This window comes from Gouania willdenowi, chromosome 4 (assembly GCF_900634775.1).
Source record: "Gouania willdenowi chromosome 4, fGouWil2.1, whole genome shotgun sequence".
Classification (NCBI taxonomy): Eukaryota; Metazoa; Chordata; class Actinopteri; order Blenniiformes; family Gobiesocidae; genus Gouania; species Gouania willdenowi.
The window spans coordinates 921,770-948,550 of NC_041047.1; the positions used below are offsets into that span (position 1 = coordinate 921,770).

Genomic DNA, 26,781 nt, shown 5'->3' on the forward strand with positions numbered 1-26,781 from the left:
CAAAGGCTCCTTCAGGGATGAAAAGTGAGATGAGGAAGAGGAGGGTTAGGCCCCGCCCACCTCTTGCTCTGCGCTGCAGCCTCTGCTCGGAGTGTGTAGCTGAGTGTGTAGCTGAGTGTGTAGCTGAGTGTGTAGCTGAGTGTGTAGCTGAGTGTGTAGCTCTGCTCCTCAGTTATGGGGGTCTCCGCGTCCAGCCTGTTGGATGACGTCAAGTCTCAATACATCAAAGGTGAGTGTGTGTGTGTGTGTGTGTGTGTGTGTGTGTGTGTGTGTGTGTGAGTGTGTGTGTGTGTGTGTGTGTGTGTTGATCACCTGTTGCTTAGTTCGTTCTCTAAGCGGATCCATCCCATAATAATAATAATCAACGTATATTCAGTTCTTTTCGTCTAAGATTTTCTGAATCAGTGGAGATATATATATATATATATATATATATATATATATATATATATATATATATATATATATATATATAAAGCATGAAAATAAAAAAAACATAATAAATCCAACAACAACAATAATGTTAAATAATAATAAAAACATTAACAACCACAAAAAAAACCACAAGGAATATGAAAATGCCTCTGCACAGACTGTATGAAAGTTCTATTCTGTATACTAGTGGTTCTCAACCTTGGGGTCAGGACCCCATTTAGGGTTGTGAGACACAGGGAGGGGGTTGCCAGATGCCTTCAAGAATATTTCCAGTACAGTTTGATACAACTCCACCAAACTCTCCATATTTTAACATATTTTCATCACTTTTTCTTGCCATATTTTTGCTCCTTTTAATGTATTTTTGCTACATTTCTCACATTTCTGACACTTTTACATCATATTTTAATGACTTTTCTACACATTTTTCTACTTTCCAGACATGTTCATCACTTATAAACCATTTCTACCACTTTTACACCTAATGTCACATATGTTGACCATTATTGTCACTTTTAACCTCTTTTCACCAGATTTCATGATTATTTTTGCCAATTTGTCATGCTTATTATTTGCCAGTTAAAACTCATTGTTCCAATATTAACACTTTGAACCCTTTTTACCACTTTTTCTATCTGTTTTTATCCACTCTAATTTGCAACTTTTAACCAGTTTTGGTGGTTTTTAAAATCCCATTTCACCACATTTTCCACCTGTTTTTATTCACTTTGAACCATTTTATTAATGATTAAAACCATGATTTCCATCTTTAAGATGACTATAATAATAATAATAAACGTTCCTGGATAACAGTGGATATTATTCAGATGAATAAATAAATGTGGTTATCACAGATTCATAGAACAATGGACCATCATTTTACTGACTTTATGGATGGACCCCAAAAATCTCTCCTTTATTCCCCCTTATAGATGGTCCTGTCTCCACATGACTGTTCTTCAATGTTCATGTCTGTGTTCAACCACCTTCAGATACAGTGGGGGTCCCTGCTCTATGGAACCTTTATTTTGGAGGGTCCCTGCTCTATGGGACCTTTATTTTGGAGGGTCCCTGCTCTATGGAACCTTTATTTTAGGGGTCACGGCGTGAACAGGTTCAGAACCACTGGTTTATATGTCAGACAGATCTAGTTTTGTTGTTTTCTGTAAACATTGGTAGTGAAAAGGTGAAGAATGCAGGTGATGTCTGTGCAAAACAGGCTCTGCAGCTTCTCTGTCTGTCAGCCTCACCCTCTACTGTAACATCACGGTGTGTGAGTGTGTGTGTGTGTGTGTGTGTGTGTGTGTGTGTGTGTGTGTGTGTGTGTGTGAGTGTGTGTGTGTGTGTGTGTGTGTGTGTGAGTCACCAGTTAAAACCAGTGAGTGGCCTTTTAGTTTCCTTTTGTCCATCAATGTTTATGAGGAGTTGCTGCATGTTTCTATGTTTAGTCACTAACATTAAATATCATTTAATTAATCATTCATTCATCTGATGACGTTGTGTTAGAAACTAAAATCACATCATGTTTGTTAGTGGATTATAATGGAGCTCTGTGACACACACACACACACACACACACACACACACACACACACACACACTGGTAGTTTTAGTAGTGAGTAGTGAGACACTTACTTTTCCTACTCAGTGGTTCTCAACCACTGGTTTTGGTGTCAGGCTGCAACGAAAAAGAAAAATGTTTCAAAGAGTAGATTTCATTTAATGTGTCATTTTATTCTGAAAAATTATCACTTTTCCTCACTTGACTGCATTGACATAGTGAAATAGTGAAATAGTGAAATAGTGATAGCTTTAATTAAACAGGGAAAGCATAAATATAAGATATGTAACAGTAACACTAGAGGCCTCTGGAAGGTTATGGCAGCAGCACTCACACTCTTATTATGTTTTTAGATTTTTTTATTGATATTAACACGATTCAACCTCATATTTTAGCTTAATAGTTATAGCATTTTAAATGACACAAAACAGCCATTGTTTGGTTTTTAAAGTGTTTTTTTTTAATCTTTTGTTCAGAGTTCAGAACAAACAGTCTGACGTTATTTTAACAAGAACTGGAGCTCCACATTGAACAGTTATTATTATATACGTCTGATTTTAGACATGGTGGAATGTCTTTCTGATGACACTGCCCTGGTTGGTTTTATTTATGATTCAGCTACAAAACAGGGATTGATACTTTATCCGATGTTGTGACGACAACGATTTAAAACTAAATGTCAGAAACACAAAAGAAATAGTTATTGATTTTAGAAAAAGGACAGAGGAGGTTTGACCTGTGAAAGTCATATTATAAGTATCTTGAAAGGCTCAGTTTACTCATTTTTTCCTCAGAAAGCTTTGATCCTTTGATATTAGCAGGAAGCTCCTTAATGCCTTTAATCAGGGGATCCTCATCAGTGTGGTGTTTTATGCTGGGGGGGCAGCATCAATGTCAATGACAGAAACAGGATTAATAAACTGATCAGTGATCAGCTGCACCTCAGACTCACTAGAGGTCATCTATGAAAAGAAAAAAACTGTGCTAAACTTTGACCGCCATCATCTTCACAGCACTTTCAATGGACTAAGAAGTTATTTTAGTGATCGTTTAATGATGCCTGTATTGTCTTAGTGATCGTTTAGTTGTGCTGAATTACTCTGTCCTCAGACTGGATCCCAGTCCTAAGATTAGCACTCAGAATGAGTGTTTACGCTCACTCAGTAATCTCTGGGCAGGGTGTGTCATCATCTGTGTGGGAGGAGCCAGTCTGTGTGTGTGTGTCACAGCTGATGCAAATTGTACTTTGTCTAATTTATTCAAAGAAATGCAAAGATGGGTAAAGTGTGCAGAGATCAGGTTTTATGAAAGCTTTCTGACGCAAGGCAAATGTATTTGTATAGCACATTTCATACACAAGGCAACTCAATGTGCTTTACATGATAAAACATTCAATTGTTTGAAATCAATAAGAACATCGTTTAAAATCATCAGTAAAATCAATTAAAATCATCAGTAAAATCATCATGACATCATCAACAGGACCATAAATCTCTCTCAATCATATACAGTAGATAAAAAAAGTTCCTTTAACTTTGATTTAAAAATGTTCACATGTGATGCTGACTTCAGCTCTGCTGCAGTTTGTTCCACTTCTTTGCAGCATAACAACTAAACACAGCATCACCATGGTTACTGTGAGCTCTGGGCTCCACTATCTGACCTGTGTCCATAGATCTCAGAGACCTGCTGGGTTCATACCTGACTAACATCTCACTGATGTATTCTGGACCAAACCCATTCACACATTTATAACCAGCAGCAGAACTTTACAGTCTCCTCTGAGGCTGACTGGGAGCCAGTGTAAAGACTTTAAAACTGGACTAATGTGTTCTGACCTCTTTGTTCTAACTGACATCTTTAAACACGTCTAAACAACAAAGATAATAGTGATAAATATATTTATACAATAGATCAACAGCACTCAACGAAATAACATGAAAACATCTACATCTACATCTCTTTCTTTCTTTAGTTCTTTACATCTACTTACAGACAGGTATGTGTGTGTGTGTGTGTGTGTGACTTTTGTCTGTGTGTTACCTGAGCAGGTGCTTTCAGGCTCTGTTTCAATAGCGGGCATTGGTTCATGTGTAGTTGTTAACTCCGTGCGTGCGTGTGCGTGCGTGTGTGTGTGCGTGTGCGTGTGCATGCGTGTGCGTGCGTGTGCGTGTGCATACGTGTGTGTGTGTGTGTGTGTGTGTGTGTGTGTGTGTGTGTGTGTGTGTGTGTGTGTGTGTGTGTGTGTGTGTGCATACGTGTGTGTGTGTGTGTGTATTCAGGTGAGGCTGAGGCTGAGCTGCAGCTCTTCGCTCCGTTCTACAGGAAACAGTTCTCATTGGCTCGTTTCTGTCAGGTGGAGGACGACCTTGGGCCGAGGAAACAGAAGGTCACACAGCTGCTCAAACAGAGGGTGAGTTCGTAATAATAATCATAATAATAATAGTTTACACATTTACACATCACAGGTTCTATTTCATAACAATTGGCCACGCGTGCTTCTTCTATGCATTTCCCCAGTTGGCTCTGATCCCCCCACCCTGTGCAGGGTGTCTTTATGATTGCAAGTGGAGGGTGTTTGAGGAATGGTGTCTCCAGGGAGACCACATTCCTTTTCAGTGCCCGGTGGGTGTGATTCCCACAGGGCCTGATAGAAAAGCGCAAAGGCTTTTTCACTGTGAAAGTGTATTTGGCGGCGATCTAGTTTGTGAAGGGTGGGCGCAGGTTCTTCTGCGTGTCCAGACCGATGGTTCCACCATGGGATCTGGCGGTGGTTCTGGAGGGACTTAAGGGACCCCCGTTTGAAGTTTGCCTCTCTTAAAGCTGTTTTATTTCTGGCTCTGGCATCAGCCAGGAGGGTCAGTGACATTCATGCGCTCTCGGTTCACCCGATCACCCAATCCGGCTTTTGTGCCGAAGGTGGTGGGCTCATTATCTCCCATCGACCTTTTCTACCTCACAGGGTGAGCAGCGGCCTCATTTTTTGTGTCCTATTTGTGCGATCCGCACTTACATGAACAGGACAAGGTGCCTCAGCTGTTTGTCTCCTGGACCAATCCCCTTAAGAGGAAGCCTGTCACAAAGCCACGCCTGTCACACTGGGTGGTGGAGGCTATTGCTTTGGCTTACTTGAGTTAGGGTCTGCAGCCGCTTACGGGTGTGCATGCACACTGGACTCGGGGTCTTGCCACATCCTGGGTTTTTTTCAGGGGAGTGTCTGTCCAGGACATCTGTGCGGTGGCGAGCTGGTCCTCACCCCTCACGTTTGTCTGCGTTTACATGCTGGACACATGCGTGGTTTTATTGTCCTGACGTAATCAGACTTCTGCCCTGAAGGCTGGTGCCGCTCGATAACAATGTCTACACTGCGGGAGTTTCCATATCCTATAGTGAGACATCTCACAAAATATTATGAAATAGAACTTTAGGTTACTCTCTTAACCCCGGTTCTATGAGCAATATGAGTGAGATGTCTCACCAGACTGCCCCTCTTTCTCGAACTAGGAGAAGAGGTTTGTTTATTTGAATGGTGCACACCTGTGGATGTCCTCCTTTTATAGGAGGTGGGAGGGTCTCCCATGGGACTGTCGTGCTGGGATTGGCATAGTGAAATAGAGTGCTTCTGAGGAATGTAGACAGGTCACATCCCATAGTGAGACATCTCACTCATATTACTCATAGAACCGGGGTTACGAGAGTCACCTAAAGTTTTAAAGGCACAAATAAGAGCCAAAGATGGTCACGTTCAAGACAAAACTCTACTTTACCAGTTGGTGTCAGGGTTCAACTGGTGATCAGGTTATTGAGAGATGACGTTAAAGCTAAATGAATGCAGAGCTGAAGTGTGTTTTTATTGTGTTGCGATCAATAATTCACTGACTGACAACTTTAGAGAGTCACCAGTTATAACGATCACCAGTTATAACGATCACCAGTTATAAAAGTACACCAAAAACAAGCAAAGAAGGGGAGAGCCGTGAGCCGCTGCAACTATGTGCGCCGCCATCGTCATCGTCAGGCCAAACCATGAGAGCAACATCACTGTGAAATTTGCTGATGACACCACAGTGGTTGGTCTGATCTCAAGGGGGGACGAGTCAGCCTACAGAGAGGAGGTCCTGAAGCTGACAGCGTGGTGCTCTGCTAACAACCTGCAGCTTAACATCACAAAGACCAAGGAGATTGTCGTGGACTTCCGGAGGCACAGAGCAGACCCTGCACCCCTCTACATCAACGGTGAGTGTGTGGAAAGGGTCCACACCTTCAGGTTCCTCGGTGTCCTCATCTCTGCGGACCTCTCCTGGTCAAACAACATCTCTGCGGTTACCAAGAAGGCCCAACAGAGACTACATTTCCTGAGAGTCCTCAGGAAGCACAACCTGGACTCAAAACTGCTGCTGACCTTTTACCGCTCGACCATCGAGAGCCTGCTCACGTACTGTATGACTGTATGGTACGGGAGCTGCACTGAGGCAGATAGGAGGAGGCTTCAGAGGGTAATAAAAACGGCTCAAAGGATTGTTGGCTGCCCTCTCCCCTCCCTGACGGACATCTACACCTCACGCTGCCTCAACAGAGCACATAGCATCATCAAGGACAGTTCACACCCTGGTTTCCACATGTTCAACCTGTTGCCCTCTGGTAGGCGCTACAGATGTATCAAAGCTAGAACAAACAGACTCAAGAACAGTTTCTTTCCGAAAAGCATAACCACTCTGAACTCTCATATGCACTAAATCTACAATACCATTCACTGTTATGTAATATTATTATCTGACGGGTGCAATATACTGGGCAATGTGCAATAGTTCTATGCAATACGCTGGCACAGTATTATGTTAATACTGATGAGTGTATGTGAACTTTTTAAAAATCTATTTATATTGTATATACATTGTTTATTCTTATGTTTGTATTTTTATGGGGAGCTCTATCTCATTACATGTTATGTAATGACAATAAAAGGCTATTCTATTCTATTCTATTCTTATAACAATCACCAGTTATAACAATCACCAGTTATAACGATCACCAGTTATAACGATCACCAGCAGGGGGGGAAAGTAATGAATTAAATTTACTCTTGTTACTGTAATTTTTTTGTGTACTTTTACTTTTTTAATACTTTCTAAAATTTGTAATTTTACTTTTACTTAAGTCAGTTTTGTTTCCAGTAACAGTATTTCATTACATTAGAAATAGATTCCGTTACACAGTAAAATAAATCCCACACGCTCGTCCCACGTCTGTTTCTGTTACATAAATTACAATATTTAAAATTTATAATAAAACCATATTTTTCATCAGTCCCCGGGTGTTTACTGGTGAGTGTTTCTTTTTATAACAGCTACAGGTGTTGCAGCTGATTAATCAGCAGTTTTCACAATGATCATAGGATTTTAATTACAATTCTTATTATTAATATTAAACTGTATTTGTAGACGCACGCACGTCACTCTGGCAAATATATCCGTTATATATGATATGTGTTGTGAAATGTACATTGTATTAATTTCACAGAGCTGTCATTAATTTCATCCTTCTCCTGTTGGGGGCGGAGTTTCCCGTTCCTTGTGATTCAGTGCGTACGGCAGGGTCAGAGTTGCCATGGAAACATTATCTCACCAGGTTTTTTTAATAAGTCCCAAACATTGTTTATAAGTGGAGTAAACTTTCTTTTTTACTTATGCAGTGTTTATAAACGAAGCCCCTGAACAATGTTTGTTAGTTGTAAATATCTGCACTGACACAAACACTGTTACCTCATTATTTCAATAAACTTTTTTTTAAAATGTTTTCTTTGATATTTATGCACAATTTATGCATAATAAATGTAATCTGTTCATTAGACAGTTTGTTTTAAATGCATAGAGGCAAACAATTCCACCTAGAATGTTTTATAGACTTTATATAACATACTGTCCACATTTCTTGTTTTCAGAGATTCCTAAAGATAGGAATTGTTCTCTTACTGGAAAATGTTTTATTGGATGATCTGACACATTGGATGTATTGACACAAACACTGACCTCATCCAATTGACATTTATTTTATTTCATTTCCCCCCACACAAAAAAGTAACTACGTAACGTTTACTCTGAGTATATTTTAAGTGATTTACTTTTTACTTAAAAATTTCGTCAAAGTTACAGTACTTCTACTTAAGTAGATTTTTTCTGTACTCTTTCCACCCCTGATCGTTATTTATAACGATCACCATTTTTTATGATCACCAGTTATAACCGTCACCAGTTGACGTGATACACCATCGGGTGAATCATAATCTTTCCCCTCCGTCCAACAGGAAGCTCTTGAAGACGCTGCTGTTCTGTATGAGGAGGGCGTCTTTTATTTTGACGACAGCAGGAAGTGGAAGGAGCGCTACGTGGTGGTAAGAGCCAATCACAGCCTGGAATGTCACGACAGCCTTGAGGTAAGAGAACGAAAAAAAAAGAAGGCGGAAAAACATTGTTCTCATCACCTAATTCTTCCTCTTCTTCGTCGTCTTCATTTTCCTTTTGTTCTTCCTCTTCTACCTCTTCCTCTTCCTCTCCTTCCTCTTTCCCCTCTTCCTCAGAGCTTCATTAAAGGAGTTCCACCGCGACACAAGCTCCTTCCTACAGGTGGCGCTGTGCTCACCTCAGAGGATTCCTACATATCGATGGTGGACAAATGTTTTCCTGACGACATCAGTGAGTTTATTCTATTCCTGACTAAGAAAATAAGACAATATGATGATGATTGTTAAATGTGATGTAGGTGTGAAGGAGGACTTTGCCCCCCCTCTGTCGGGGATGCCAGGTCACTTCCCGGTGTACCTGCGTCTCCCCTACAGGAGGGACTCCTACTTCTGCTTCAGACAACAGGACAAACACAACGCCTTCATCTCCATCCTGTCCGACTGCATCCGACACCAGAACCAAGGTCAGCCCCATCACCATGCGACATATCGCAATATTTCACCACACGATTATCATATCGATCCAACAAAAGGTCAAAAACGATTTAACTTTTCATTTCTATTTTTGTTTTTAAAGTTTTTAAGATTTTACAGAACAACATTGTGTAGAAACATATAGATACTGTATAAAACATCCCACCCTTCATCCAGACACCTGGGACAAACAAAAAAAGACAGAAAAATTGAGGAGAGAGAAAATAGATAAAAAATTGACATTTGACACTAAAATGTAGCAGAGGACTAGATTCACAGCATCAGGAATATACATTGAGCAGAGAACACACACATTGATTATGGATTGTGTACAGGTTCATAGATACGGACCCATGGATCTTGATATAGTGATGGAGAATTCTAGAAATGGTGACCATGTATCAATACATTTCTGTCTCCATTTGGATCTATTGTAGATCGTATTGTTTACTATATGTTGTATTGTGACATGCAAATTGTGAATCGTATCGTATCGTCAGATTCATAGCGATGTACCGTACAGCCCTAATCAGGACCAGCGTCATTAGTCAGCTTGTCACTGATGATTCTGGAACATTCTCAGTGAACAAACTGAATGAAACATGTGGACTTGCTCCTCACAGACTTCTTGAAGAAGAGAACGTGTGAGGTCCAGGCCTTCCTCAGAGCGGTCCGTCTCTACAGAGAACAAAGAGGGAAGTACCACGCCTGGGACATGCTCATAGGCAGCGACGTGCGGGTACGAAACCCAAACACTTCCTGACTCTGGTCAGACCCTAGTTCCAGGTCTGATCCTGGTTCTAGGTCTGTTCCTGGTTCCAGGTTTGATCCTGGTTCCAGGTTTGATCCTGGTTCCAGGTGTGAATCTGGTTCCGGGACTGGTCCTGGTTCTAGGTCTGGTCCTGGTTCCGGGTTTGATTCTGGTTCTATTTCTGGTCCTGGTTCCAGGTTTATTCCGGTTCCAGGACTGGTCCTGGTTCTAGGTCTGGTCCTGGTTCCGGGTTTGATTCTGGTTCTATTTCTGGTCCTGGTTCCAGGTTTATTCCGGTTCCAGGAGTGGTCCTGGTTCTAGGTCTGGTCCTGGTTCCAGGTTTGACCCTGGTTCCAGGTGTGATCTTGGTTCCAGGTCTGATCCTGGATCCAGGTTTGATCCTGGTTCTATTTCTGGTCCTGGTTCCAGGTTTAATCCGGTTCCAGGACTGGTCCAGGTTCTAGGTCTGGTCCTGGTTCCAGGTGTGACCCATGTTCCAGGTCTGATCCTGATTCCTGTGGTGTTCTCCAGGTCATGGCCAACCTGGTGATGGAACAGCTGCTTCCCTCTCTAGAGAAAGATCTGCTGCCTCATCTTAAAGCCAAGAAGACGGAGAAGAAGAGAGTGTGGTTTGCTGTGAGTAAAACATCTTCTTTTTTAGCTTTTTCCATTATCTCGTCTTTATTGAGCTGGTCCCGTATCAGATGCTTCCGGTGCAAATTTATAAATCATCAGGTGTGTTGTTCTAGCAGTAAGAGAGAGAGAAATAATGTCACGGAATAAAAATAATGTAAAGCTCCTTTTGCAAACTAAATAAGACAATTATAACACGTGGATACAAACAACTAATTAACCTAAATGTTTAATAAAAGAATGATGAATCAGCGTAGACACTGTTATGGAAATCTTTCTGAATACATTATATGTTTGATGAAACAAAGTCAGAATAGACCAAAAAAGTATTTATTGGGGTTTATTCCAGAGCTCTAGTGTGAACAAAAAAGGTACAAATGAACAGAAGAAGAAGTGGCACCTGTACAGTAACAGCACATACTTCTTATCGACAGGAAAAGACAAGATGATCAGAAAGGCTGCTATTGGCTAATCACACTGAAGAGAGAAAGGGAATAAGTGTTTTATATATATAAGCATCTATATTAGCGTGAAGCTTAGAATTATAATGTGCATATAATTCTACCATTACACTCCCCACTTCTGATCATTAATTGATCATTAACGTAAGATTGTCAGGTTTTATTTACATCGTGGAATCTGAAAGGTCTGAGGGATCAGAATCATAACCATCAGCTTTACTGTTTGCTACACCAGAAGAAGGATCAGCAGAGATGAATAATGTAGGAAAGATGTTTGGAACATGTTTTCCACACAGCGTCTGGCTATGGGAACAACACAGCACTCACATAAACATAGAGCAATAAGCAGGGCAATGACAGGTGTCAGGAATGTAAGTAAAATAACCCCGATGTGACCCAGGTCCAAAAACCATCTGAAGGAGCAGTTAGCATATCTAAGACGAGACGGTGTTGCAAAACCCTGGTGTGAATCAAATTAATTTCCTCTGTGCTGGCGTTAGCAACAGTAAGGGTGGAGTTCATAAATTTAAGAAGGGTGTAACATGTAAACTCAACCTCCTTTTGGACACTGGAGATACCTACATGTGGGAGATACCTAAAGCGCTAGCCGCCCCCCAAATTCTGGCATTGTAGGGAACCCTGCGATTAGCGAGTTGGTCAAGTTTCTGTCTGCAAAGGTAGATGTGGTGGTGGAAAGCAACGTCATTTTTCTGGATGAAAAAAGTATGATCTGAGATGGTGACTAAAGCACAAAGTGACCTCAGTTTGGAGGAAGGTTGACATAAACATGATTACCGCATAACCAGCGGTAATCAGCAAATATTCTTGTACGCCTGTCTGAAGGCGCTAGATCAGAACAGACATGACCATTCGACTTAGTGGTGCTTAGATTATCATTGCCGCCACATGCAGGATTATTTTTGCAGTTAAACCCCTCATTTGTATCTATATAAGAACAGAAAATGTAGGTGACGTTACATTGTAGTGTACTCAAAAAACCCAATGTTTTTGTGCCTGTGTCATACACACACATACTGTAGCAAAATGATGACCGTATTTGAGATTAGCAGTAGTGGTAAACAAAGGCTCCTTTAGCTCAGGCCAGAACAACAGGTCTGTAGTGGTAGCGCAGGTATTGAATATATTTATTTTATTTAAAAAACGCAGGGTTTGATGGATTATTGGATTGGTATGTAAGTCTGTACCCCGGATGAGTAGCTAAAGCCATGAGACACATGCTCCTAAAATAAGTCATGTTATGTACAAACAACAAAGGAATACCAGCTGAGGTTGGCATGTGAGTGCATACATAACAGTCAGATCGATTGCGTACGTTAGCTGTGAAATTAGCGAATCTCCACCACAAATTAGCCTGATAGATTTGCTGTGGACTACCAGATAGAGCTTTATACAGGGTGAGGTCTTTCTTGGTGTGGTTGTGTGTGGCCGGTTCAGAGTGTTTTGTGTCCCAGCACACATTAGGAAGGGTGGGGTTGGTGGAGAAGGAGAAAGGATATGGTCTGAACCAGTGTACGATGAACCCAGTGATGAATACACCAGTGATGAAGAGGAAACATGGTGTTCTCTTCAGGCCATAGAGGGGCATCATGTTAAGTGGAGGTTTGGCAGTTCCGTTCTTGTTGTAGATGTCGGTTGAAGGCTTAGCATGCCCCTTCTTGATCAATCAATCTTTATTTGTATAGCGCCAAATCATAACCAATGGTATCTCAAGGCACTTTACAGTAGAGCAGTCTTAAGGACGGACTCTTCATTTTATGGATACACACATATGCATATATACGTATATACACATACATATGTATCCCACACCCAACATGAATTCATCATGGCGGCAAGGAAAACCTTCTGTTAAGCAGCAGGAACCTTGTGTGGATCCCATTCCTATGATGAACAGCCATCCACGTTATGCTGTGTTGGGTGTGTGCAGAGGAAAGGGTGGAGACAGAGCCGCTGAGTCTCTGTAACTCCACACTGAGGATCCCACGGACCTGCAAGACAAAAGCCAGAAGGAGTACAGGAGCAAACACACAAGGGAGTAAGCAGACATAGAGGGAGTGTTTGAAAGAGGAATGGGACCCTCTCCGGTCCCTCTCTAACCTAAATGACCTCTCTCTTAACGCCCTCTCCAACCTCTCTCCAACCGAGCATGCCAGACCCCCCCCCCCGGCAGTCTATGCCTATTGCATCTTAATTATGAGCTATGAGCTGGTTCCTAACTAAAAGCTTTATCAAAGAGGAATGTTTTGAGCCTAACCTTAAAGGTAGAGAGGGTGTCTGCCCCCCGAACCGTGGTTGGTAGATGGTTCCAGAGAAGTGGGGCCTGATAACTGAAAGCTCTTCCTCCTATACTACTTTTAGAGATGAATGGAACAACGAGTAGTCCAGCATTTTGAGAGCGTAGTGTTCTGGGGGGATTGTATGGCACTACAAGCTCCTTGAGATAGACTGGTGCCTGTCCATTTAGGGCTTTATAAGTGAGAAGAAGAATCTTGAATTCTATTCTATATTTTATGGGAAGCCAATGCAGAGAGGCTAATACAGGAGTAATGTGATCTCTTCTCCTAGTTTTAGTCAGTACACGTGCTGCAGCATTTTGAACCAGCTGAAGTGTCTTAAGCGACTTGCTCGGGCAGCCTGCTAAAAGAGAATTACAATAATCCAGTCTAGAGGTAACAAAAGCATGGACTAGTTTTTCGGCGTCGCCCTGAGACAGGATAGATCTGATTTTAGCAATGTTACGGAGATGAAAGAAGGCAGTTCTTGAAGTTTGTTTTATGTGAGAGTTGAAGGATAAGTCCTGATCAAATAGAACCCCAAGGTTTCTAACAGTTGTGCTTTGTGCCAGAGTAATGCCATCTAGGGCAGTTAGGCTAGCATAGGTTTCTCTAAGGTGTCGCGGGCCCAGTACAATGACCTCAGTCTTGTCTGAGTTGAGAAGAAGAAAATTTTGGTCCATCCAGGCCCTAATGTCCTTTAGACAGGCCTCAAGTTTAGATAGCTGATTTGTCTCACCTGACTTCATTGATACATACAGTTGGGTATCATCAGCATAGCAGTGGAAGTTAACAGAGTATTTTCTCATAACATTACCAAGGGGGATCATATAGATACAGAAGAGGATTGGACCTAGCACAGAGCCCTGAGGAACCCCGTAGCTTACTTTAGTGTACACAGAAGACTTATTATTCACGTGTACAAACTGGTACCTATCAGATAGGTAGGACTTAAACCAGTTTAGGGCAGTCCCTGTGATTCCAAGTAATTTCTCTAATCTCTCTAGTAGAATATAGTGATCTATAGTGTCAAAAGCTGCACTAAGATCTAATAAAACCAGCACTGAGAGTCGTCCTTCATCTGAAGCCCAGAGTAGATCATTAGTTACTTTAACTAAAGCAGTCTCTGTGCTGTGTTGAGCTCTAAAGCCTGACTGGAAGTCCTCGAACAGGCTGTTGTTTTGAAGAAATTCACAGAGCTGAGCTGCCACAACTTTCTCAAGAATCTTTGAAATAAAAGGAAGATTAGATATAGGCCTGTAGTTTGCTAAAGTGCTGGAATCAAGAGTAGGTTTTTTGAGAAGGGGTTTGATTACAGCTACTTTAAAGGACTGTGGCACGTAGCCTATTGATAGGGATATATTTATTGTCTCCAACAAAGATGGGCAGACTAGGGGAATAACTTCTTTAAACAGCTTAGTTGGGATCGGATCTGAAAGGCAGGTCGATGGTTTGGAGGATGAAATAATAGAGTTAAGTTCCTGAAGTCCTATATGTGTGAAACAGTTTAGGTTAGGCCTATTTACATTTAATGGTACAGCAGGCCCAGGTGAAGGCAGGGAGTGGCTAATTTTATCTCTAATCTTGTGAATTTTATCGTTAAAAAATGTCATAAAGTCCTCACAGCTGAGGGCTAGAGGAATCATGGGCTCAATAGAGCTCTGACTTTGTGTTAGCCTGGCTACAGTGCTGAAAAGGTACCTCGGATTATTTTTATTTTCTTCAATTAGTAAGGAATAGTATGTAGATCGACTATGTCGTAAGGCTGTCATGTATTTACTATGGCTTTCTTGCCAAAGTATTCGTGACTCCTCTGTTTTATTGGAGCGCCACATTCTCTCTAATTTACGGGTTGTTTGTTTGAGTGTGTGAGTTTCAGAGCTAAACCACGGAGCTTTCCTCTGACGTTTAATAGTTTTTTCCCTCAATGGGGCAATTGAGTCCAAGGTGGATTTTAGTAGACTAGCAGAGCTATCGACAAGCAGATCCAGTTGAGAGGGGTTATAATTAATATCATAGTTATTTATTGGATGGTGTACTGAGTTTAAGGCAGCAGGAATGGCCTCTTTAAATTTAGCCACAGCACTGTTGGATAGATTTCTACTTGTAACTATTTTATTGCACAGTGCGAGATCCTCTAGGATAATGTTAAAAGATATTAAAAAGTGATCTGATAGCAGAGGATTTTCAGGGTAGACTTTTAGTTCATTAATATCAAGGCCATATGTTAGAACAAGATCAAGAGTATGATTTAAACGATGAGTAGCTTCATTAATAGTTTGAAAAAAGCCAACTGAGTCTATTAGGGACATAAAGGCTGAGCTCAGGCTATCACTATCTTTGTCCACATGGATATTAAAATCTCCTACTATCAGTATTTTATCAGAACTGAGGACTAAGTTTGATATAAACTCAGAGAATTCTGATAGAAATTCAGAATAAGGGCCTGGAGGACGGTAAATTATCGCAAATAAGACTGGCTGGCAGGTTTTTGATTCGATATGAGATAAATTTAGAACCAGGCTTTCAAAGGAAGTGTAACTGGCCTTTGGTTTAGGATAGATTAGGAGAGAGGAATGATAAATAGCTGCTACACCACCTCCACGGCCTATGTCTCGTGGCATATGAGTATTTAAATGACTGGGAGGAGTGGCTTCATTTAAACTAACATATTCATCTTGATACAGCCATGTTTCAGTTAAACAGAATAAATCAAGGTTATTTTCTGAGATAAGGTCATTTACTAGTAGAGATTTGGATCTCAGTGATCTAATATTTAATAGAGCACATCTAATGGTTTTATGTTTTGGTGTTTCTAGATTTGAGATTTTAATTTTTTTCAGATTTTTATAATTGATAGCTCTTTTATTTGATTTTATGTTAAAATCATTGTGAAATATGGGTCGGGGGACTGACACCGTCTCCATAAAATAATATTCATCACCATCACAACAGTTGTCATGGCGATGAACACAGTTATCCTGATAGCAATGGGAGGGAAACTGTCCTAAGGCAAGCGCAGAGGGGCGTGGAGGACTCCCCCTCTGTAACATGGTCTCATTCATGAGATGTCATAAATGTGCCATGTTTTCTGATAGTAGAGATGCTCCCTCCAAAGTAGGATGGATTCCATCTCTTCCTATCAGGTTCGGTTTTCCCCAGAAGGATCTCCAATTATCAATGAAGCCCACCTCGTTTTCTGGACACCACCTCGATAGCCAGCGGTTAAATGATGACATGCGGCTATACATGTCATCACTGGTCAGATTTGGTAAGGGACCAGAGAAAATTACGGAGTCCGACATTGTTTTAGCATAAGCACAAACTGATTCAATGTTCACTTTGGTTGCTTCCGACTGACGACGTCGGGAGTCATTAGTGCCGACATGGAGGACTATCCTATCAAACTTACGATTACTCTTTGCCAGCAACTTTAGATTTGATTCTATGTCGCCCGCTCTGGCCCCTGGGATGCACCTCACAATGCCCGCTGACTTCGCTAGCTTCACGTTTCTCACTATGGAGTCGCCAATTATCAGAGTTTGTTCCCCGGTGAGTGTGTTGTCCTCACAGAGGGGGGAGAACCTGTTTGAGACGTGAACATGGTGGTGTCCCGAGCGGCTTTTTGACCTTCGACTATGCTTACCACGGACAGTAACCCACTCATTGCTGGCCGGGGGGGAGGCTAAGCTAGAGCTAGCACGGTCCGCACCGGCTAGGTCCTGCTTGCTAGCTTCGGTTTTGGTATCAGGGGTGCGGAACCGCTTCTCCAGATTGTTGATCCTCGCCTCCATATCTAACAGTACGCTACACTTTATGCAACTACCATTGTCCCTAAAGGAGGACGAGGAGTAACTAAACATCTGACACACCGGGCAGGAGAGCGGAGGGGAGGAGAGAGAAGCCATAGGTGCTAAATTTAAGCTAAGCTAAGCTAAGGACAAAAGGAAGTTTAAAGGAGATTGTACTGCCTATAAGAGGCGAGATTGCTTTTTACTTAACCTTCGTACGTTTAACTGTACGGTAAAAAATTAAAACAAGTGTTTTCAAGGCTAAAATATCAATGACAACAAGTTTGATTAGAGTTAGCAGAACACAGTAGTAGAGCGCTGCAAACAGCGGTAGAGTGTAAACAGGAAATGATCGATACGTCACCACGTCAGCACGTCACCAGATGTCGATTGTAGGCTTGGCACTCCCCATCTAATGGCACCTTCCTGCAGTGACTGGCGTGGACCCACGTAGCCCTCTCAGCGACCTTAACTGCGGTGTGTGTGACAAGGAGCACCTGAAATGGGCCTTGCCACCGTTTGGATTTCCAAGTCTTCTTGTGGAAATCCTTCAGCAAGACGTAGTCTAAAGGAACAATGGTGTGAAGTGAACCAGAGGCGGGTACAGGTAGTGCTGCCGCTACCTGGCTCCTGATACCTGATAAAGATGAAGAAAGGTTAATGCAGTAATTCAGCATGTTACTTTCACACAATGTGGTGGAAGGAAGAGGGTTAGATGGAGCCTCAATACCGACATGGGGCGGCCTGACCCGTAATGGGAGGCGGAACTGTAGTCCTGTAGTATCCACGCCATGTGTAGCAGCAGGGTCAGGTCAAGCAGAAAAAACGCCACTAGTGACCCAGTCAAAGCAGTTATACTACTGCATTAACCCAATCAGTTATTAAGCCGCGGGCCAGGTCGAGCAGAGTCACCACTAGTGGCCTTGTAATAATAACAAACTGAGGAAGAAGCTGAACACGGCTTTATCAACTTCATTTTGCGCCTTAGTTGCACACCAAGCGGCTATGATAACAAACGTGAATCAAAGTGCCTCCACGACTGATTAACGTTTGCCGCAGCAGCAATATAACAGGAAACCAAATACAGTCTTGTCACAATGGAGCAATAGCCGAGTACAGCTGAAATCACACGCCGAAGCGGTTATGTAGTTGAAAACTAGCTGAACACGGCTGAAAACACACGCAGAAGTGGCTTATAAACTGAGGACAAGCCGAACATGGCCGATCAACGTAAATCTACCAAGCGTTTCTGATTAATCAAAAATTGGATATATTAAATTTTACTTTATTGACAGTTACAGAGCATCCGTCTCTCACTCTGAGTGACAGCTGTCAGCTACCATGTTTTAGCACCAAGGACAGTGCTAAATCACTGCTAATTTAGCCACTTTTAACTTTTACAACCATAAGGCCAAAACTCTTCTAATGAATCAGCAGTACAGCAGATATGAAAATATAACATCTGTTTACCTTTAATTTGTCCAGAAGAAAAGGAGAACTTTGTATCCAAGCAACTTTTTTCCATATTTCCAGCCGAGGCCTGCCTTGTCTTTCATAAACCTAGAGCAGCAGCTCATCTTAGCTTTGAACTGAGCCTCTGTCTTAATGTTTGCATCATAACTTTAACTTCTCTTTGTCTCTGAGTCCTCCTCATGTCCTGGATAGTTCTCCTCCTGTGTCCTGACTGTTGGAGGCAGGTTCTCCTGTATTAGCATCATCGCTACAGGTGCTGCTACTAGCTATGCTAACTACTGCTACTAGCTACGCTAACTTCTGCTACTAGCTATGCTAACTGTTACTGCTCCGTGATTTCCACAGAAACAACCTTTACCTCAGGCTTAGCTTCACTTATTGGATAAAAAAAAGACTCTTGAAATCCAGCTGTTGTTTTTTAGCCATTTTCTACTGTTTTCCAAACTGACAAGACACAATTTTTGCAAAAAATCACACTTTAGACGTAGCGTGGGGGCGTGGCTTCACTTTCCCCTCTCTTCCTCACTCGTGCTCAGTTTTTACATTTCATTTTGTGTTTACAATGACATTTTCTGTGATTTCAACTTTTCAATAGTAATTACGTTTTCAATATAAATCCATATTAGGTTTACATGACTCTTCTGATTGTTTTTATACATCAAAATAATACAATATTAATATCAACAATGATGTGTTGAGGTTAAATGAGCAATGGTTGATGGTTATTATGAGGCTTCTGCAAAGCTAATGCTAACGAGCTAACGCTACATGGTGGTGGACCACATCTTTTGAATATCTCCGTCTGTGATAAAGACAAAGTGTTTCACACACTGCACCCCAAAGGTGGTTCCATCCATTTCTCCTCCATCACATGTGTAGTTGTCTGCTGGGGGCGTGGCCATGACGTCATACACTAACGTCATTATTATTAAAAGAGCTTTTAAAATACGTCCATATAAAGTCTGCTGTGATTAAATCACATGCGATACAATCAATTGATTACCTTTTAAAACCATTTTATATCGATATGTGTCATCAGAAAGGACAACTAGTCGAGCCCAGATCAATGTAGTTGGAACGTAGGAATATAAATTGATTAATCAATCGTTACAGCTTTCGTCTTGATCTAAAGCTCATGAGCAAAGGTCACATTAGAAAGAAGTTCCATGGTTGAACCCTCACCACAACGACCCTGATCTCTGAGTTTATCCAACCATGAGGAGATAAATTAATAAATTAACCCTCTTGTTTCAGACGGTGGAGGCAGCCTACGTGCTGGTGCAGGAACATCTGCTGCTGGGTTTGTCGGCGCTAAAAGACGAGTGTCGTGCGTCGCTCCGACAGCAGGAGGTCCTGATGCACTCCGACATGGACCGGATCCTGGAGTGCAGGGAGCGACTGGAGCAGAAAACACGAGGTAACCAATAGGGGGCGCTGCACGTCTGTCAGGGTAGAGCTGCTGTGTTGTTTTGTTTCATTCTTCTCCTCATCGTACATCTTTGGACATTTATCGCTGTGTGCAGACAGAGTTTCAGTGGTGGCGGAGAAGTTGTGTAACGAAGAGGTGTGGCCTCACCTGGGCGCGGTCCTAGAGGAGCTGATGGAACCAATCAGCTCGGGCTTCAGTGAGGGACGGCAGATGAGCGAAGTAGCCATGAAGCAGCTGTGTGAGGATGTCCTGCAGGGGGCGTCGCACGAACAGCTGAGGAAGGTTGGACTGTTTTACAGACATGTATTATTTCTATATAATGAAGATAAAAACATAATAGAACACAATGATTTCATAATTAAATTACATTTCTCCGTCTCCAGTCTCTGTCCGTCATGGAGAGGTGGGACCTTCTCTTGTGTTTTCAGACAATTGATGCTCTGAAGGAGAAACTTCCTCGTCTGCCGAAAACCTTCAGTTTTCCCAATGTTACGTCTTTGATCCACGGAGCTCAGATCGACCTGCAGCAGGTGAGACTGTAGCAGCACAATAACCCACAGCATATTTGTAGTAACAGGAGATAACAACATATAACAGTAGATCTGTGTGTGTGTGTGTGTGTGTGTGTGTGTGTGTGTGTCCTCAGCTGATGGATAATGTGTCGTTCACCTTCGAGCAGCTTGTGCTCAAAGCGCTGCAGGAAAACCCCGACGACCCAGAAGGAGCCGGAGCTGCAGTGAACAAGGCCACGCACCGAGTGTTGAAGGTCAGAGAGAAGGAGATGACATGAGATATGAGGCTTTGTCGTCGACAAAAATCGATGATAGAAATAGTCGACATTGAATTCCATTGTTGACGATTGTCGTCAGACGGGTTTTTCCAATGCAGTGAGGCATCTCACTTCATTAACATCAATGCTGAGAGTCGCACATGCGCAATAGTGTCTCTGCCGAGCGGTAACGTATATGGAAATGGCGGCGTCCTACAAAGCAGCTACGCGTACCAAAACTTCTAAAGTTTGGGAGCATTTTAGCCTGAATACGGCGAATAAAAAGATTACTTGCAAGGTTTGCAAAGCAGACCTTGTGTATCACGGCAGCACCTCAGTGATGCACAAACATTTAAAGAGAAAGCACAGTTGGACCCATTGAAGTACCCATATTTCTTGTGTTTATTATCATTTGCCACATAATTAAAGCAACCTCATGCTAAATTTAAGAAAAAATTAATAATTATCCGAATAGTCGACTAATCGTTGGCGACTAGTCGACTATTAAAATAGTCGTTCGCTGCAGCCATAAGGAGATAATATGTTGAGATAAACTTGCACTACACAACATTCTCCTGTTTTCACATTGACATTTGATCTCTTATGTTGAATTAAAAAAATGCTCTGGGACTGATTATTGATTGGTTTGAACTCATCATGTGACAGTAATCAGTGATGTGTGTGAGTCATTAATTCACTATTTCCTCTGTAATTAATGATTGCAGAACTTTGACTATGACAGCAGCTCAGTGAGGAAGAGGATGTTCCAGGAGGTGCTGGTTGCCATCACACTGCCTTTCATCAAGAAAAAACTGGATCCCGTGTGTAAAAGTGTGAGTTTAACTCCTGCAGTACCAGCTCTGCACAACAGGGGGTGATCATTCACACTGTGCTGATAAATTATTAGAAATAATAATAATGTCTTTGCTCTTCAGAAGCTTCAGGATCTAGAACAGCTCATTGAGGCCGATCACTCCTCCTTCATCCACATGGAGAACATCTATGAGAACGTGCTTCTGCAGATGCTGGACAAAGAAGTCACCAAAGGTAAGAACCTTAAACCTAACATGAGATAACATGAGATGGAATCATATCAAATAACATAGGATGAGATAATATGAGATAACCTGGGAGCAGAGAGTGATCTCCTCTTTCTCTGCAGTGGTTAAGGAAGCTGCCAGTCTGAAGAAGTACAACCTGTTCACCAACAGCACTCGCTCTAGCCTCGTGTCGCAGACAGATCTTGGCAGTCCGTCCTTGGTGTTCCCGGTCCTAAGTGAAGCTGAAATCAAACTCCCGTCCCCCCAGAAGCTGAACAGATCGTTGTCTAGCCCTCAGACTGACGAAGACGTCTCCTCCAAGGATGTGGAAGTTACAAACCCCCAATTGGAGCTCAAGGACCTCGCTAAGACTTCGGCAGTAGTGAAGGAAGAGATGGATGTGACGACTCCTCTGATCAAGGCGGAAGTTACAAACAATGAATCAAAAGTCAAAGAGCATGTCCAAAAGGATGTGATATCAGAACAGGGTGTGAAGGAAGTGCCAGAGAAGACAGACCTGGTCTTGTTGGATTCAGAAGTTTCAGAAACTTTGGTTTCATTAGAGCAAAACGTCAAAGAAGAGCTGAAAAAGACGGACTCGGCCTTGTCAGATCCGACAATTCCTCCGATTGAGGCAGAAGATCCAAACATTGAACCGAAAGTCCTTGATGAAGTCCGGACTTTGGAAGTAGGGAAAGAAGAAGCGGAAGTCAGCCTGACGGACCCAACAATTCCTCTTACAGTGATGGAAGTTAAAAGTCTTAATTTGGAAGTCCAGGACAATGTCCAGACAAAAGTTAAACCCTGTGAGTCAGAAGTCCAGGACCAGGTCCTAATGAATGTGAAGGAAAAGCTGAAGGAGATAGATGTTACCGTAACTGATCCAATGACTTCTCTGATAGAGGTGGAAGGTAAAAACCTTGAACCAAAAGTCCTGGACCTTGTCGAGACCAAAGAATCCCAGGTCGGGGTAAAGGCTTATTCTGGTGAAACTGGAATTGCCTCTAGTTCTGATCTTACCGTAAACTCATCACAAGAAGTCAGATTAGTCCACGTCTCTGAGAGGACACCCATCGGACTCTCAGAAGACACCACGAATGAAAAACTTCCAGGGTTCACCAGTGCTGAACCGGAAACAGTCGGTGCAATCGACCCGTCGGCACAGGAACAAAGACAGATCCCTGAAGTGGAGGTAAAGCCAGCCCTGGGTGGAGAACCTCCTGTAGAAGTCCAGAAACAGGAGGATGATGTGAAAGTGGTGAAAGTTTCTGTGGAAAGCGAGTCGCCGGCTTCAGATCTGGAATCCACGGACGAAGTCTCCACCACGTCGGGCATCTTAGAGGACGAGGCCAGACTCAGCAGGTCCCCCGTCAGCGCGGATGCTGATGACAAAGTTCTCTGTGGTGTGGGCGGGGCCACAGTGAAGAAAGCTGCGCCCACCAAAGTGGAGGAGGAAGCGGCGGTGGCTCGAGCTCCGGACTGTGTGAGTGAGATCAGGGACCTGGTGATGGAAGTGATTGAGGTGGAAGAACTGGTGAAGCATTACCCTGGCGGGATCCTCAAGGAGGAGTGACATCACTGTGACATCACCGTGACATCGCTAATGTTTTTTAGTTTTTTTTAGAGCAGCGCCAAACTTTTCATTGTTTGGTCTTTAAAGAAATTTTGGACACAAATAAACATGTAAAACTTTGTAATTGTTGAGAAATAAAGCATTTTAGAGGGAACCAAAGATTTTTATTGTTCTTTGTTAAGTCAGCAGATATATGACATATTCACATATTTATTTATTGATTAATATTCACTGATTTTTATTAAACCCAGAAAGACATTCTTGTGCTATCAGCTAATATATATATTTCTTAAGAAGACATAAAATAAAACTTTTTTGTGAGTTGCATGATAAAACTTGTTTTCATTTTGTATAACAAAAGAAGGGAAGAATAATAAACATATACTAAGTATTTAAATGCAAAAACTGTAAAACTATTTTTGTTAGAAAACACATTAAAAAAAATTCTGAATTTTTTTTTTAATTACATTTCCCAGATTTTCGGATTTTTTTTTTCCAATTTATTAATTTAGTTTTTTATTTAATAATTTATTTATTCAAAAAAGTAAATATATGTAATTAGAAAATGTAATTTATAATGAAGATAACATGTTTTTAAAAAAACCAATTAAACTTGATGATCAAACATTTTTTAATTAACTGGCTATTACGAGGGTAAAAGTTAAAAGTGAAAACATTAAAACACAAACAGACAGAGCGTCCACCAGGGGGCGCTGACGTCACATATACGCAAGCAGTAAACACTTCTACTGTCTGTCATACCGGAAGTCACAGAAAGGTATTCACACATTATCATCTTTATTATAATTATAACTTTGTAGTAGTTTATTATTCTCAGTCACCAGTTAACGTGATGACCAACTGATCCTAAACACCAGCAGTGACTGAGTTAACTACTGCTAACTAGTCAGTACTCAATGACAGAATGACCTGGCCATGCTACCTTCTCCTTTACCTATCTTTGTTGTAATATGGTGTATTTTTTTTGTAATTTAGTTCTTTTGTGTCTTTTTTATTGAAGTTTTGGGTATATTTGTTGTTGTTATTGTTTGTTGTTGTGTTTTTGTTGTGCGTTCTTGTTTATTTTGTTGACTTTGTGTATTTTTGTTTTTGGTTTTGTTCTTTTGTGTCTTTATTGTGGTTTTGTCTATTTCTGTTTTAGTTTTAGGTATCTTTATTGTTGTAGTTTTTTTATGTATATATTTTTGTTGTATTTGTTTATTTTTGTTGCTATTTTCTTGTATTTTTTGTTGACTTTCTCTATTTTTGTTGCTGTTTTCCGTGTTTTATTTTCACCTTTGTGTATTTTTGTTAAAGTGTAACTGTAGTGTAAATGTATATAACAAAAAATGTGTTTAAATGTATTACCAATGAACAAAATATGTGCAACTTAAAAAAAAAAAAAGAAAACATTAAAATTACTTTTTATTATGACTTTATACCTTGGGACATAAACTCTGGAGAGCCGCCATTTTGGTCAGAGTATGACACACTTTTGTTTTATACACGACAGGTACTTTTTAAGGTTTTATGTTTTTTTGTTTATTTTTTGTTGTCGTGTGTTTTTAGTTGTTTTTGTCAGCAGTGTCGGCTACGAGTGTTTCATATTCTTTCTAAATACACACACACACACACACACACCACACACACACACACACACACACACACACACACACACACACACACACACACACACACACAGATCCAAGGCCCATATGTCAACATTTAGAATAATGACCAATCTGAATATTAATACAAGAAAAAACAAAGGGTTTGTGTGTTTTTGTGGTCGTTTGTATATTTCATTGTTATATTTGTAATCATCTTATGTGTTTTTGGAGTCTTTTTGTGTATTTTTGTTGTTTTACGTGTTATTCTGTTATTTTTTATTATATTGTGTGGTTTTTACACTCTTGTGTATTTGTTGTTATTTTGTATTTCTTTGTTATTTGTGTTTCTGTCGTTGTGTTGTGTGCAGTTTTGGGAGTCTGTTGTCATTTGATGTATAATGTTGTGGGTTTTGTATAGTTTTCTGTCATTCTGTGTACTTTTGTTGTCACTTTGTTTGCTTTTCTCTCATTTTGTGTGAGTTTGGAGTCAGTTTGTGTTGTAGGAGTCATTTTTGTCTATTTTTGATGTTTTCTATAATTTTTTAGTTTTTTTTCTGTATTTTTATGGTCTGAGTTCTTGGTGTAAATATTGGATATTTTTCTTTCTTTTTGTGTGTTTTTTTTAAGTCATTTTGTGCATTTACTTTTGGGGGCCGCACAAAATTAGACCGAGGGACGCATGTGGGCCCCAGACCGGCAGTTGCCCATATCTTCTGTAAACGGAGGCTAGTGTGACTCAGAGCTGTTGGGAGGCTCAGTGAAGAGGAGGAGGAGGAAGATAAACACCACTCCTCTCTTAGATCAACAGGTCGCTCTGAGGGGAAACACAAACAGCTCGTATTTTACAGCAAACGCATTAATGTGTGACCCCCCCCCCCCCCCCCCCCCCCCCAACCCCCTCCAACCCCCGAGGCTTTGTCAAAGCAGGAGATTAAATTAAACCTTCACACACTCGTCTGAACAGCTAGCATCAGTTAGCATTAGCTCATCTAATCTACTAATGACATCACACATTTAACCTCTTCTATTGGTCTGAGAACAAAGAAGAAAACACAACATAAAATAGTGTGTGTGTGTGTGTGTGTGTGAGACACTACAGAGCTCCTGCTCTCCTTTCATGTCGTTGCTGCTCGTTGCTCACACTGATAGTTTCAATGAAACACTTCCAGCTTTAATGTGACAACACATGGCCTGGAAACCATCAACACACACACACACACACACACACACACACACACACACACACACACACACACAGATTACTGTGTGTGTGTCTCAGTTGTTGGAGGATAAAGTAATCCTGAGTTGGTTGTGACGTGGCTGACGTGTTTCAAACTAGAACTGATTCCACATTAAACAGGAAGTCCCTGAGCTGGAGGTGAGGGTGGGGTGGGGTGGGGTGGGGTGGGGGTCAGGCTCAGGTATCAGGACCGTCTACGTCTAGACTCTGCGGCTCCGCTCAGCGTTTTAAAGTCAGACTTTTTTAAAGCTGAGCAGCAGCAGCTTTTAATCCGCTTTAAGCTTTGATTTATGTTTTACACGCGACTCATAAACTCCAACTGAGTCTGTTACAGCTTCAAAGTCAGGCTTTGATCATCAGCTCAGACATAAACCCACAAAATCCAGGTTAACGTTAGTCAGATCAATGCATCACTCAGAGGATTCCATCACTGGTGATAAATTAGGATCAGATTATGTGATGACCATAAATTATTGATCTTTCCTCTGAATATTAATTAAAAATGAATCAATTGATTATGTCATTAAAATATCAATAATAAAAACAGATTATTATTAATGACCCTGTCATTTAGTTTAGTTTAGATAAGTTCAGTAACAAGATATGTTAAGATGAGATCAATTAACATGAGATAACCTGAGATTAAATAAATTAACTATAAAAGATGATTTAAAATATCAGATAATCCAAAGTAAAGTAAGACTAAAATAGGACAAAAATAGATGAATTAACATGAGATAAAATAAGATTAAGATACATGATAAGATAGTGAAAAATAACTGAGATA

At 41.2% G+C, this 26,781-nt stretch overlaps 1 protein-coding gene across 3 annotated transcripts; it reads left to right on the forward strand.

Moving 5' to 3' along the window:
• The first annotated feature begins 56 nt into the window (after positions 1-56).
• On the forward strand, positions 57-23,298 carry LOC114462484 (protein Niban-like). 3 transcript variants are annotated; one of them, XM_028445358.1, is made up of 14 exons: positions 57-229; positions 4,279-4,409; positions 8,301-8,429; positions 8,574-8,688; positions 8,756-8,920; positions 9,554-9,669; positions 10,213-10,317; positions 19,588-19,750; positions 19,857-20,044; positions 20,146-20,292; positions 20,409-20,528; positions 21,257-21,364; positions 21,467-21,578; positions 21,694-23,298. In XM_028445358.1, exons 1-14 carry the CDS (start codon positions 175-177, stop codon positions 23,142-23,144), a joined length of 3,105 nt encoding a protein of 1,034 aa, XP_028301159.1. In that variant the 5' UTR covers positions 57-174; the 3' UTR covers positions 23,145-23,298. The 3 variants fall into 3 exon arrangements, with proteins under 3 accessions (XP_028301159.1, XP_028301161.1, XP_028301162.1); XM_028445360.1 differs by having other exon boundaries at positions 21,470-21,578; XM_028445361.1 differs by having other exon boundaries at positions 62-229; positions 4,353-4,409.
• Positions 23,299-26,781: the final 3,483 nt, after the last annotated feature.